Genomic DNA, 15,049 nt, shown 5'->3' on the forward strand with positions numbered 1-15,049 from the left:
CATCCTAGGCTAGCGCTTGCAAGGCAGATGCCTTACCTCTAGCGCCACCTCTCCTCAAGTTCAATTTTTTTTTTTGGTTCTTGGTTTTTGGGCCACACCTGGCGGTGCTCAGGGGTTACTCCTGGCAGGCATAGGGGACCATATGGGACACCGGGATTCGAACCAACCACCTTTGGTCCTGGATCGGCTGCTTATAAGGCAAACACCGCTGTGCTATCTCTCCGGGCCCTCAAATTCAATTCTTAACTCAAATTCAATCCCCAGCACTCCATTTGGTTCCCTGAACCATCAAAAGGTATGGAATTTTGTTACAGCTGCCTTAACAAACTAAAACAGCAGTTCTCTCTGCTCAAAACAAAGCTATATAATTCACTGGCTCTTTTTTGTTGTTTTGGAGTGGCCCCACAAATCCAGAATTGCTCACTGGTTACCCTTGGCAGTGTTCAAGGGACTGCATGTGATTCCGGGGATTGAACTTGGATCTGCTGCAAGACAAGCTTCCTACCCACCGTACTATAATCCCAGGCCTCTCACTGACTCTTGATAATGAATCAATATACCATCTCAGGCCACCATTTCAGTTGGGAGAAAACATGTCTAAACTATACTAGAAAATCATCAATGCCATCATTTAAGAGATTATGGGCAAATCACAAGATACAGAACATTTTTATCTCTACAACTATTATATTATGAATAAAACATCATGGGCTACACCAAAAAGCAGAATCAAATTAAAGGAAATTATTACCTCTGTCCAATATTGCTGTTTGGTTTCTGAGTCCATATGTGCAAAACCTCCCAAGACCAGGGCCTTCATCAGAGTCCTCTGCACAGGACTTGACAAGAAATGCAAAGGTGGGCTTCGATTTGCAAACTGTTTAGCTAAATTCCACCAGTTTTCACATTGAATTACTAAGTTTGCCCTACAATAAGAAACAATGAAACACAAAATGTGACACTTATAATGTATACTAAGCTTCTCATTTTCTGTTCCTTTAAAGAAAGGTAACTGGATAATTTAGTATGGTAAACTTGTCATAGACTGGCAATAACACAGCTTGCATTCAAATCTTTTAGTCTTTCAAATATCCTAGAAAATGTAAAATTATAAGGCTCTCTCTTAATAATCTATAATATAGAAATAACAAAAATGGTCTAGAATTTGTGACAAACCAGAAACCATGAGTAAAATACATATAAAGTATCACATAAATTATAAAATTTCAGTACACAGTGGCCAATTACAGTATTAATACCAACAAGCATATCCCTATATAAAAATTAAAATATTACCAAAACATGTAATAGAAAGCAACAAAGTTTCACTTACAAAAAGAATTACCAACATATTCATTTTCCTTATTTTAAAAATGGGATATTAATAATATATCTGAGAAAAATGAAATGAACTATTCTATATAAGGAAACTGGTTTTGTGGGGTTTGGAAGGAAAGGTTAGCTTTGCAGACATATCTGGCATGCCGAACAGCTACTCCCAGTTTAGTGCCAGGGATGGAACTTCGGGTTCCAGTATGCAAAGTATGTGCTTTGCCTATTGAGATATCACACCATCCCTTTATACTCTAGTCTATTAAAGCAGATATTGCTAAATTCAAATACTAATCATAGGATTCTTTGATGCCAACCCTTTGGAAAATCAATACAACTGGGGGGAGTGGAGTGGGAAACTTGGGCCCACACCCAGTTGTGTTCAAAGCTTAACACTGACTGTGCACTCAAAGGTCACTCCTGGTACCACTCAAGGAACCGTAAGTGGTGCCGGGTATCAAATCAGAATAAGCCACATGCAAGGGAAGAGCCATAACTCCTTTTTTTTTTCTGTGTTTTTTTTTTTTTTTTCTGGCCACACCCAGCAGTGCTCAGGGGTTACTCCTGGCTTCTGCTCAGAAAAAGCTCCTGGCAGGCACAGGGGACCATATGGGACACCGGGATTTGAACCAACCACCTTAGGTCCTGGATTGGCCGCTTGCAAGGCAAATGCCGCTGTGCTATCTCACCAGCCCGGAAGAGCCATAACTCCTGTATTATCTCTCTACTACTCTGTAACAAGGACAAGTTACATTTGCATTTCTAACAACGATAGGCTAGGTCTTTTCAAAACAACTCCTGCAAATGCCAGGTACATCTGAAAAATCTACATTATAAAGCATACTGAGATTTCTCTACCTGGACATACACACAAGCCTGACTCCCAGCACCTACATACCTTTCTCGTCTCTCCACCAAAGTGACAAGGAGCTGTACAGTGTCATTGGCTAAGTCCTGCTCACTGCTCCAGACAGAGAGGTTACTGATGACTTTTTGTAAGAGGTAGCCAACAATCCACTGTGAGCCCTCTGTATCTGCCCCAAAGGCTGTGCTGAAAGGCAAGCTTATCTGCAGAGGAAAAAAAATGCCTTTAAGATTAAAAACAGCACCAGGAAACGCATTCAAAGTGAAATTAAACATCTAAGTGTGAAATAATTACTTATAACCCATAAATTTATTGAATGTATTCATTTTTGTAAGTCAAAGAAAAACATGCATATCTACTTAATGTTTTCTAATGTTAATTCCCTGAGTTTTACCTTTATATTAACATGATGCCATATTTACACTAAATACAATACAAATTAGACTACTCAAAAACAGCAGTGTAGGGGCCAGAGAGATGGCATGGAGGTAGGGTGTTTGCCTTGCATGCAGAAGGATGGTGCTTTGAATCTCAGCATCCCATATGGTCCCCCAAGCTACCAGGAGCGATTTCTGAGTGTACAGCCAGGAGTAACCCCTGAGCGCTGCCAGGTGTGACCCAAAAACCAAACCAAAAAAATAAAATAAAATAAAAATAACAGCAGTGTAAATTAAATGTAATGAAATGGATTATTGCAAGAACTATATCCTGTGCATTTCTTTTTTTGGGGAGAGAAAGTGGTTGTATTTTGCGGCTAAAGCCAGAATGCTCTATGCTTAGTGGCTTGGGGACCATATATGGCCCTAAGGACTGAATCCAGTTTGGCCATGTATAACGTAAGCACTGTACCATTGCTTTAGCCTCCATTTTAATTTTCTTCTGTAATGTAACTGATATCCAACTTTAACTTTAGAGAAGAAAATCACTGGGGGGCCCGGAGAGATAGCACAGCGGTGTTTGCCTTGCAAGCAGCCGATCCAGGACCAAAGGTGGTTGGTTCGAATCCCGGTGTCCCATATGGTCCCCTGTGCCTGCCAGGAGCTATTTCTGAGCAGACAGCCAGGAGTAACCCCTGAGCATCGCCAGGTGTGGCCCAAAAACAAAACAAAACAAAACAAAACAAAAAAAGAAAATCACTGGGGCTGGAGTGATAGCACAGCAGGTTGGACCTGGGTTCAATCCTCGGTGTCCCATATGGTCCCCTGAGCCAGGAGTGATTTCTGAGCACATAAGCAGGAGTAACCCCTGAGCATCATCAGGTTTGCCCCCTCCCCCAAAAAAAGAAAAATAGAAAATCACTTAAAAAATGTTCTCAAGTTCTAAAAATTCCATCATTATAGATCCAGGTGAAAATAGTTTTGATTCTGACCTGATCATACAGTTTCTCATCCACCAGGAGGTAAGTCTTGGCCCAGCGTTTTAGAAACCAAACAATATCTTTGCCCATTTGAGGACTAAGTAGGTGAGTGAGATCTGCTCTAATTGCTCGAGATTCAACTTCTGAAACTCTCAAAACTGCAGACAATAACCTGTAGGTAAAAAAAAAGAAAGTTATTTTTTTAATCAGTTATTCATCATCTACTCATTTTAAATATTTTCTTCACGTCCATTTTTGCTTTCAAATCAATTTAGGCCAAATTGGTTACACTTGAAAATGTCAATAGGGTAAATGTCGGGATCGATCCTGGGTTAGTCGCGTGCAAGACAAATGCACTATCTGCTCAGCTGTATAGTGTCATTGGCCAAGTCCTGCTCTGGTCCCCTGATTTCCTAACAGTTTATTCTTTCTGTTTTGTGATTGTTCCTGACAGTATTTATATCTGACTCCTAAATCTGTGGCAGGGATCACTCCTGACAGGACTTAAGGAAGAAAGATATTCAGTGTGAGGGATCAAATGCAGGTTGGCTGCATGCAAGGCAGAGTCTTCCCTACTGTACTGTCTCAACCTTATTGTTCATAATATTTGTTTGTTTGGGGCCACACCCAGCAGCACTTAGGGGTTAGTTACTCCTGGCTCTGCACTCAGAAATAATTCTTTGCAGACTCAGGGACCAATGGAATGCCAGGGAAAGAATCCAGGTTGGCCAAGCACAAAGCAAACACCTTATCTGCTGTGCTATTGCTCTGGTCCAAATCTTCTTAGTTTTTTGGTCATACCTGGTAGTGCTCAGATGTTACTCCTGGCTCTATGCTCGGAAATCGCTCCAGGCTGGCTTGGGGCACCATATGGGATGCCGGGATTCGAACCACTGTCCTTTTGCGTGCAAGGCAAATGCCCCACCTCCATGCTATCTCTCTGGCCCCCAAATCTTCAGTTTTTAAAAATAAAACATTGGCTAGGGGGCCGGAGAGATAGCAAGGAGGTGAGGCATTTGCCTTGCACTCAGAAGGTTAGTGGTTCGAGTCCTGGCATGTGGTCCCCCTAGCCTGCCTGGAGCGATTTCTGAGCATAGAGCCAGGAGTAACCTCTGAGCACTGCCAGGTGTGACCCAAAAGCCAAAAGCCAAAACAAAACAAAACAAAACAAAAAAAAAAAAGAAAAAAAAAAAAAGAAAAAAGAAAAAGCATTGACAAGAAAAATTAACTCCTGAGGGGTCAGCTGATAGCTCAAAGGGCTGACAGACACTACATGGTGCCCGTGCTGGCTACGGTGACTTCCCAGCACCACCTGGCCAAACAGCATGGCATAGGTGGACCCAAACATCAGGCCTGGAGTGTCAAACCAAGCATCACTTGGCCATAGATCCCTCATCAATGCTGGAGTGATCTCAAGAGCAAACAAAGCAAAACAATCTACATCATAACCTATTGTTCAGAAGCATATAATTCTTATGGTATTCATAATAGCATGAAATGCAGACATGTAAATAAAGCCTTTTTTATGGAGCCAAAGAAAGCACATAAGCAGAGGAGGCAACACTTAACTGACTTAAACCAAAGGGCAAAGCAGCAGACTAACCAAGAGAAGCCATCGTGACACATTTAGTCACCTAAAGTTTGACTTCTGTTGTTTCCTATAAAGCTCTTGGGATGATGAGATGATTTCCAATTGATGGAATCTTATATATGCATGATTCAATTTTTTTTTTATCCAATTGGATCTCTCAGAAGTGCTACATACTATTGACCACTTGTATTTAGAAAACAGTCTTTCTTTGGATATTAGTAAAGATTCATAAATATCCTTATTATTATTTTTTTTTGGTTTTTGGGCCACACCCAATGACTCTCAGGGGTTACTCCTGGCTATGCACTCAGAAATCACACCTGGCTTGGGGAAACGACCATATGGGACACTGGGGGATCAAACCAAGGTCTGTCCTAGGCTAGAGCAGGCAAGGTAGATGCCTTACCCCTTGTGCTACCACTCCAGCCCCTGTTTTTAATTCTTATTCTATTCTATCTTATACTTTCCCAGTCTCTGATATCCTACTTTACCTAGATACTGTTTTCCTACTATATGTAAATCCCCTATATATATTCCTACCATATATATCCCCTATACCACCAGTGCTCAAACTTTAATAAATTACTTTGTGCGTTACATGAACAAAAATATTCTAAGAACCTCTCATTACATTTTTGATCGTTTCTCCATAAAAGTAGTAATTTATAGCTTATCAAATTAAAGTCATAGTAATCTTTTAATTACACACTGGAATGCACCATAGCATTTTGATACCCACCATTATCCATATGCTAAACAAGCTGTTTCTTAATAGTCAGAAACTTTATTGTTTTTCTCCTTAAATTCTGACTCCAATTTCACTTCCCCACACATTATCCTAAATCATTTAATGCCCACTTATTTTACTGATCACACCATACACTTCTGATACAAATGCAGATATTAAATATAATTTTAAAAAATTCCAGTGATCATATTAATATATCTTCTGATTGAGTTATTATAATACTTATTAGTATACAACTGAGCAAAATAACATAAATTTAAACATTCTGACATAAAAATAAAGCATGTTTAACTGAGCAAGATCTTACAATAGCAAAATTCTATTTTCCTAAATTCGTTTATATGTCAGTGAATAGTATTACTTATTGCTAGAATGAAATAGTTGGAACATAATCTGATTCCTATTTTTTTTTATTTTAATTGATGAAAAAAACTCATTCACATAAATAGCGTATTTTTAAAAATAGCAGGGTTCTTTTATTATCTGAACTCCTCCATATTATAAGCAAAAGTTACTTTTAAAAACATGTTAACAGACATCTGAAATAAATACTCCACTACATTATTCAATGCAGAGATCTTCAAACCTACTGACTGATCTTCTTGGAAATGTCCTGTCACATGGCCTACTACAACCATTCACATACCTGCCAATCCACCACAGCAGAAGTTAAGATGAACGAGAATTTTGCCCTTTTTTTTGTGAGAGGGTGAGGCTGACACAGTTCTTAGGAAGATGAGCTTACAGGTCCCCAGGGAACCTTCACACCTTCTTCTTTCCACATGATATATGCAATCTTTTAGCAAATTTTAGAGTGAGTTTTCCCATCCTCATTAGACTATTGCTTCCCAAAGATGCCTCCTTTACTTGCCTTGTCATCCTCTTCTAAAACAATCTCTTTAGTTCATATTCCCACTCCAAACCCCTCTCACCATCCTGCCTACTTTAATTGCCTACTTCACAGTACCCATGAAAATTTCTCCATCTTCATGAAAAACCCAACCTTACACAGGCTCACACAGAACACCCGAGTTCTCCTTGCTGGAAACTATACTTACACATAGCCTTGGTCTATGCTATGATCACTGCTTAGAATTCTACTTTCCTTTCTCTAGTCCTTGAAAACTTCTATTTACTCTCCCCCTCCCTATCCTTCTCTTCCTCTCTCTTTCTCCCTCCCTCTTTCCTCCCTCTCTCCCCTCCTCCCCTTCCCTCTCTCTCCTCCCTCTCTCTCCCTCTCCCTGTCACTCTTTTCTCTCTCTCCCTCTCCCTCCTTCTCCCTCTCCTCCTCCTCTCTCTTCTTTCCTCTCCTCCCTCTTTCCCTCTTACTCCTTTCTTCTTCCCCTTCTCCTTTTCCCCCTCCCCCTTCTCCCTCTCCCTCCCTCTCTCTCTCTCTCTCTCTCCCCCCCTCTCCCTCTCCACTCTCTCCCTCTCCTTCACTATCTCTTTCTCGTCTCTCTCATGCCAGTGGCCCAAATACTAAAAAAAGAAAGAAAAAAGAAAAAAAAAAAAGAAAACTTCTATTTAGCCTTCATGAAATAATTCGGGGGCCAGAGTAATAACACAGAGGGTAGAGTTCAATTCCCAGTACCCCATATAGTCCCCCTGAGCACTGTCGGTAGTAGAGTGCTACTTTACTAAGACAATGGCAAAAGAAGGTAGTGTCTGAGGGAGGACGCAGAAATGTGTCAGTCATGAAATCCAATCAATATAGTATTGTAAACCAATTATTGTTTTGATCTATAATACCTAAAACTAAACAATAATAATACTAAAGTGCCTATCACAGAGATAGCTGGAGGATAAAAGGAAGTGTGGGAGAGAAACTGGGGACACTGGTGTAGGAAATTTGACACTGATATTAGAATTGGTGTTTGAACATTGTGGTCCGTGCCTGAACATTGTGGTCTGTGCCTAAAATTGAATTATCAATAACTTCGTAATCAACTATGAATCAGTAAATCATGGTACCTTAAAATAAAAGGGCTATGTATCATATATCTAAAAAAAAAAAAAAAAAAAAAAAAAAAGCATCAGTGCTAAGGTAGGCCCTCTTTTCCCAGTCTCTCCCTATTCCCCCTGCCAGTCAGAAAATGCAGGGGTGGGCCCGGAGAGATAACACAACGGTGTTTGCCTTGCAAGCAGCCGATCCAGGACCAAAGGTGGTTGGTTTGAATCCCAGTGTCCCATATGGTCCCCCGTGCCTGCCAGGAGCTATTTCTGAGCAGACAGGCAGGAGTAACCCCTGAGCACTGCCGGGTGTGGCCCAAAAACCAAAAAAAAAAAAAAAAAGAAAAAAAGAAAATGCAGGGGCTTATAGTAACATTCTAACATTTGTACTCTAGTCTCACATTCTGCCTTATGAAACTAAAGAAATAATTTAGGAAGATATCAAAATATTTAAATCATTAATATACCAAGGCTAATGCCTTATTCTACCTTAATTTCTTAAATATGCCATCTAAACATTTTATATTTCAGACAGCACGTACAGTTTACTATATGTTCAAAATAAATCTTGAATTACTTTTGCATTTCACAAACTAAAAGCCAACATAATAAACCAAACAGGAGTTTTCTCCAACTTCTTATAATCTGTAATTATAATTCTGGTCTGGAACACAATCATTTCTTTCTTGGTTTATTGAAACTAACCTCATAAATAATCTCTCTTGATTCTATCCTTGTCCCTGATCATAGTGAACCTAATGGTTCACTCTCAAAAAAACAACCTTTAAATGCACAAATGACTTATCTGATTTAAAACTCTGCAGTTAACACCCCACTTCATGTAGAATCTATCTTCTTTGGAACCCAAAGATATTGCAAAGGCATACAGTCTTTACCAGATTACTCTTTTTTTCCTATAAGATTCCACTTCACTGATGGAACAACTATATCTGCTGATTTTCTTGTTTTCCCTGGAATGTACCAAGCAAGTGTTAAGGCTTTTGTATTAGCTGTTCACTCATGATCTTCCTTGCCAAACTCTTTGTTCACTAGTAACCATCTAAATAAAGTCTACACTGAACATCTATTTAAAATTCCAACAATTCCCAGGCCTGGCACTCAAACCCCCCTTTCTATTGCTCAGTTTCATTATCTTCCAACATACTATATAACTTGTCCATTTATTGTCTCTTCCCTACAAAGAGATTAAAATGGGTGATTTTGCTTATACTGGCCACTGTGTATCCCAAATTCCCAGGATAGTGCCTGGCACATAGTTGATCTCAATAACTATTGAGTAATTTTGTCAATAAATATGATTTACATCTTAGTAAAACAATGAGTGTTTTCTATTCCCTTTTTTTCATGTTAATTCAGTGGGCTATACAGTAATGATGGGGTGAGGCAGGCTGTAGCTAGTGTGCTTCGCCTCAGTCCACAGATCAACCCTCCATAGACTGTGCTCTCAGATAACAAAATGATTTGCTCCCACACTGAAACCTGGGACTGGCAAAAATTGAAAAAGCACTGAAAATACAAGGAAAGCATTCCTGATGGTACTGCCCAGGCAAGATATGTGACAAAGAATATAGTACGACAGCACCCTAAAATAAACTGCTTTTGAAATTAAGACTCACCATGAATCTTAATCAAATCAAGAACATTGATTTCCACAGACACTAAGACTAATACTTATAGTAACCCCAAAAAGAGAAAAATTTCTCAATAGAGCATTAATATTTTAAACAAGAGAATGTAGCAATAAAGGAAGTAAATTCTCAATATCCTTGATATTAACCTAATGTTGCACCTATAAAATTATGCACAGGTTTAAATGATATCCATATATTTTTGCACTGAAAGAGGGACAGAATGTTGTTTGAGTTTTCTGCAACTGACAAAACCCAATATTTTATTATTGAATATCTCTGCCTACAATCCAGATATTAGGTAAAGAATTAATTTCTTTTTTATAATTTGCTTTACTATTGGGAATATCAAAGTGAATTCTCTTATTTGAGGTATCCAGTAATTTCACCCAACAAGGCCCTCAACTTTTACATACTTGGCATAAATATTTTTAGTTTATAAGAAAAAAGCCACAGAATGAACAATAAATACTTGTTAATCTTCATCTGGCTTTAAGAATCATATGTTCTTAATTTTGATAAGGATACATAGACCCATGCATTTGTGTAGCTTTCTGATGGACAAGGGATATGTTTACAAGTCTATCAGATCAAATGTACCTTCAAGGTCTCACTGTCATCAGAATAACTTACAATTGTTTTCCTCGGTATATGAGAGAGCTGTCACTTCTCACCAGAGGCACTGCCTACATACACTGAGAATTTGCCATCCTTGTTTATTTCAAGGCTTCTCCAAGTTTTATTTTCTTTCCTGTATCAGATTTACAGTGTGACTATCACTCAAGTCATCTACCCCATCATCTCAGAATTTATAAAACAGTATGAATTACAAGAGCACAGCTATAGAGTTCATATTACCTAATCACAGAATCTGTTCTGTTGTACCCTGGGATGGAAGAAGCTTTTTCTCCTGGAGATCCCAAAATTTGAAGTGTTGTATTAATGTCAACTTCAGATGAATGCTTAATGGAATATTCCATTATTTCTGGAGGTATTAGCGGAGTCTCTCCCTGAGTATCATCAGCTAAGAGGTAGCCTTCAGTTTAAAAAAAATTAAAAATGAACACTTAACAAATCTACATTTATCAAAATGCACTATAAATGTTTTCAGTTTTATTTGACTTCTAGACATCATATAAATTGATGTAAAAGTAAATTAAAACTGGCAATATGTTCAAGTTTGATGAGATGAAATTTCCATTTGCCTGATAATTTACTGTCATAAAATACAAAAAAGGATAGAAACAAATGTTTTCCACAATTTTATAACTTATAGTGACATGTAGGCTTTTAAAAACTATTACCTATGAAAAACTTTCAGTATCTATTCTATAGAGGTTAACAGAAATCTTACTATTATCACATCAAATCAGTATCAAAGTCAGAAAGACTGTTCAAAAATGAAGATTCCTCTCTCTGTTTGCTTACAATTTAGAAGCACTGATAGTGTAATTATTCAGGGGCCAGAGAGAGTACAGCTGATAGGGCACTTGCCTTGTATGTGGCCAACCCAAGTTCAGCCCTCAGCATCCTATATGGTCCCCTGCGCCTTACCAAGAGTGATTCCTGAGCTCAGAGCCAGTGTAACCCTGATCACTGCCAAGTATGGCCCCAAAACAAAAAACAAACAAACAAAAGACTAAAAGTCAGATTGCCTGAACTCAAACTCTAGATCCAAAAATTAATAGCGTGAGCAGGGCCAATTTCTTATGACCCCTTTAAGAGTCAGTTTATTAGGAAGATGATTTTGATAATAATTTTTAAAAGACAGGAACAATACCTAAAGTACTACCACTTAGTTGCCTACAGAGTGTTCCACATCAAACATTTTATAAGATGGGAACTATGTTCGCCAATATTCTTTTAAAATCCACCTGAGCTCTGGAGCCTGAGCTGCTAGATCTGAATCCTACACCATATAATGGATGCACCCTATCTTTTAATGTACAAAACTTCTCTTAAGGCCTAAACTGTTCAGTGAACAATTCAAAACCAAAGTCAAAACCCAAAACAACCAACCTGTGACTAAAATAAGCCAGTGAATATCTTCATACAGATCATCAAGCATTTTGTTGTCAATGGTGCTTGAACCAGGAGATGCAAGTAGATGCTGCTGATATCGTTGTAATTGACCGTGGAGTCTTGTGACTCTTTCTTCTAATAAACTAAAAGGGGTGAAGGGAAAATAATAGCTTTATAAAGTGTAATAAGAAATGGCTTAGAAAACTTACAATTTCCATTTATTAAGACAACATAAATTAAGGTGTTTGTGCAAAACACATACAAACTATTTATTATAATACACAACTGTTCTCATAGCACTATAGGAACTGTGATTTATTGTTCACAACACAGAATTAAAACATTGTTTTACAAACAAAGTTTACAACAGGCATTTGAAAACTGGTTATTCCAAGTTTTTATTGATATGGGTCAAATCATTTCTCATACCATGTTTTCCATAATCTCTCTGCCATCTATGCTGTAGTGCCTGGGCTCCAAATGTACAAGCCAAGGAATGCAATCATGAGTATTTTTCTCTCCATTTGTTCCAGTGTGCTGGGATACGGGGCAAATGTGCTTAAAGTCTTTAAATACTTTTAAGTGCTCTCCAGGGAATTGTGAATAGAGAATATTTGCTCCATGGGGTTTCTTTGGACTGTGTGTACCTTATTAGAAGAGGTATACAGTGTTCTGCAGCAATTCTTCCTAGCATTCCTACACTGGCTAGTTGATCTGAAAATTGGTCTCGATCATCCTCTTGAAGTTCACTAATTTCTTCTTCTTCACGAGAGGCCACACCATTGGCAGTCTAGCATCAATGAGAGAAATAGAGAATGAGGAGCTGCATTCTTTTGCGTAAGAACTAGTACATTTTCAGTGCACTACAAAGTAATTCGGGAGAGAGGGGAGAGAGGGGAAGAGGGGAGAGGGGGAGAGAGAGAGAGAGAGAGAGAGAGAGAGAGAGAGAGAGAGAGAGAGAGAGAGAGAGAGAGAGGGAGAGAGAGGGAGGGAGGGAGGGAGAGAGAGAGAGAGAGAGAGAGAAAGAGAGAGAGAGAGAGAGAGAGAGAGAGCCTCCTTGCAAGCGCCCTAATGCACTCTGCAGACAATTCTTGTAGTCAGACAAAGGGGAGTGGGACACAGTGCCTTTAGCCCCATAGCCTGTCCTCAAATATGAAGCTCACTCTACCCATACCCTCCTCCCAACACTTAACCTAATTTGTCACTGAGAAAAATCTGACATCTCTAAGAGTTGTAGTCCTTTGGATACAGAAAACAATTCTTATACTTGACATGTAGGCAGACACAGGTGTATAACGAAAACTGAAAAAAAAAAAAAAAAGGTAGCTATCAACAATATTCCACAAAGTAAGGATTCATTTTACTAGGAGAAGCATTTTGTTCTCACTAAAGCTTTTACCAAAAATTATGAAGGGTCCAAATTTCTACTATATGACAATGTAACAGAATAAAATACATAAGCGCTAAGACAAAATGGATTTTTAAATAAAACCTGACTTAAAACTTACCAAATTCCTCGTGCCATCTGGAGCAGCTAGGTGGCACTGAATATAGGAATTGAAAACTTGAACTGCATGTTGAGTAAAAAAACCTTTATGGAAATGTTTATCATCTTGGACCAAAATTAGCCAGGACTCCAGCAATTTGTCATATGCTTCCATATAGACCATGTCATCTTTGTCAAGCTGAGACAAAAGAATAGTTCAAACAAATCGTAAGAAAAGAGACACCGTAACAAGAGCCAAAAAAAAAAAAAGGGCCTATTTCCAACTTTTTCCAGAGAATTAGTCAATGAGTAATTGAGCTTGCTTTTAAACTAATGCAAATATCTTAATAAAAAATGTGCAGACATTCTCATCTAACAACCTAATTCTTAGGTAAACAGGAACTAATTTTATCTTTCTTTTAGAAGCTTAGTTGTTTGGCATTATGTACATTTAGAAAATAAACCTTTTCTGGGGCCGGAGAGATAGCATGGAGGTAAGGCGTTTGCCTTTCATGCAGAAGGTCATCAGTTAGAATCCCGGCGTCCCATATGGTCCCCCGTGCCTGCCAGGAGCAATTTCTGAGTATGGAGCCAGGAGTAACCCCTGAGCACTGCTGGGTGTGACCCAAAAACCACAAAAAACAAACAAACAAAACAAAACAAAACAAAACCCTTTTCTTGTAGTTAAGAGAAAACTTTAAAAATCAGAAGATAAAATCTGCACTTGTAGGGCCAGAACAAAAGGACAGCGGGGAGGGAGTTTGCTTTGCACGTTGAAAATCCAGGTTTGATTCCCGGCATCCACTAGGATCCCCCAAGTACCACCATGAGTGACTCCCGAGCACTAAGCCAGGACTAATCTCTGAGTGCCAACAGGTGTGACCTCCCCCACCATCTTACTTGTTGCAAATTTTTAATGATGCTAGAAAAAGATGAAATACTAAAAATAGGCTGAAATAATCAACATAATTCAAACATATGAGTTAAACTCATAAGTATTCTTTTTTTTTTTTTTTTTTTTTGGTTTTTGGGCCACACCTGGCGGTGCTCAGGGGTTACTCCTGGCTGTCTGCTCAGAAATAGCTCCTGGCAGGCACAGGGGACCATATGGGACACCGGGATTCGAACCAACCACCTTAGGTCCTGGATCGGCTGCTTGTAAGGCAAACACCACTGTGCTATCTCTCCAGGCCCCGTAAGTATTCTTTAATAGTTGTCACAAAAAGGCAAATTCAGGAGCATAAGGAGATGGTGGAGGAACCATAAGAACATGTGAACTCCTCAGGCAGGACTCTGTAACAACTTTGATATTAAACAGTAAAGCGTGCTATATGAGAAAATTCCTCAAAGAAATTAGGTATACCTCTATGAGCTCAAAATGTTTGAATTGTTTGATCACTTAAACATCCTAACTTTGTCTTTAATTAGCAACCTCATTAAATAATTTATCTGTGTATCAATTTTCCAAATAACAATTTACTAGTAAAACTCAAAATAAACTCAAGCACTATTCATTGTACAAAATCATAAATGAGAGGCAGGTGCAATAGCGCAGCAGTAGGGTGTTTCCTTGCATGCAGCTGACCCAGGACAGACCTGAGTTCGAAACCTGGTATCCCATATAATCCCCCAAGCCAGGAGCAATTTCTGAACGTATAGCCAAGAGTAACCCGAGTGTCACTGGGTGTGGCCCAAAAACCAAAAAATGAATATAAATGATACCAAATCCAAAGTCAATGACAACAGAATAAAAATCTACAAGTTATATACAAAGGGGATCTGTTACACTAGCAGTCCAGGGGGTAAAGAGGGGAGGTACAGGATGCATGCTGGGAACCGGGGCGAAGGGAGGTCAACACTGGTGGTGGGAATTACCCTAATTCACTGTCACTATGTACCTTAAATATAACTGTGAAAGACTTGTAATTCATATTGGTCTTAATAAAAAATCTGGCCCCTCAATAAAAATCATTTAAAAAAAGAATATAAATGATGTACAATACAATTCAAGCTTTTTGAACTCACTAGGAAAGTGTGTGAAGCAAAATA

At 38.8% G+C, this 15,049-nt stretch overlaps 1 protein-coding gene across 1 annotated transcript in view; it reads right to left on the reverse strand.

Moving 5' to 3' along the window:
* XPO4 (exportin 4) overlaps positions 1 to 15,049 on the reverse strand; it is a 107,244-nt gene that overhangs the window by 16,352 nt on the left and 75,843 nt on the right. Inside the window, exons 10-16 of the mRNA XM_049778218.1 lie at positions 13,023 to 13,199; positions 12,162 to 12,304; positions 11,512 to 11,657; positions 10,351 to 10,528; positions 3,567 to 3,726; positions 2,231 to 2,400; positions 752 to 926 (exon numbers count right to left, since the gene is read on the reverse strand). Coding sequence (XP_049634175.1) covers positions 752 to 926; positions 2,231 to 2,400; positions 3,567 to 3,726; positions 10,351 to 10,528; positions 11,512 to 11,657; positions 12,162 to 12,304; positions 13,023 to 13,199 — 1,149 coding nt within the window. The remainder of the gene's footprint in view (positions 1 to 751; positions 927 to 2,230; positions 2,401 to 3,566; positions 3,727 to 10,350; positions 10,529 to 11,511; positions 11,658 to 12,161; positions 12,305 to 13,022; positions 13,200 to 15,049) is intronic.

This window comes from Suncus etruscus, chromosome 8, assembly GCF_024139225.1.
Source record: "Suncus etruscus isolate mSunEtr1 chromosome 8, mSunEtr1.pri.cur, whole genome shotgun sequence".
In the NCBI taxonomy this organism is placed as follows: domain Eukaryota; kingdom Metazoa; phylum Chordata; class Mammalia; order Eulipotyphla; family Soricidae; genus Suncus; species Suncus etruscus.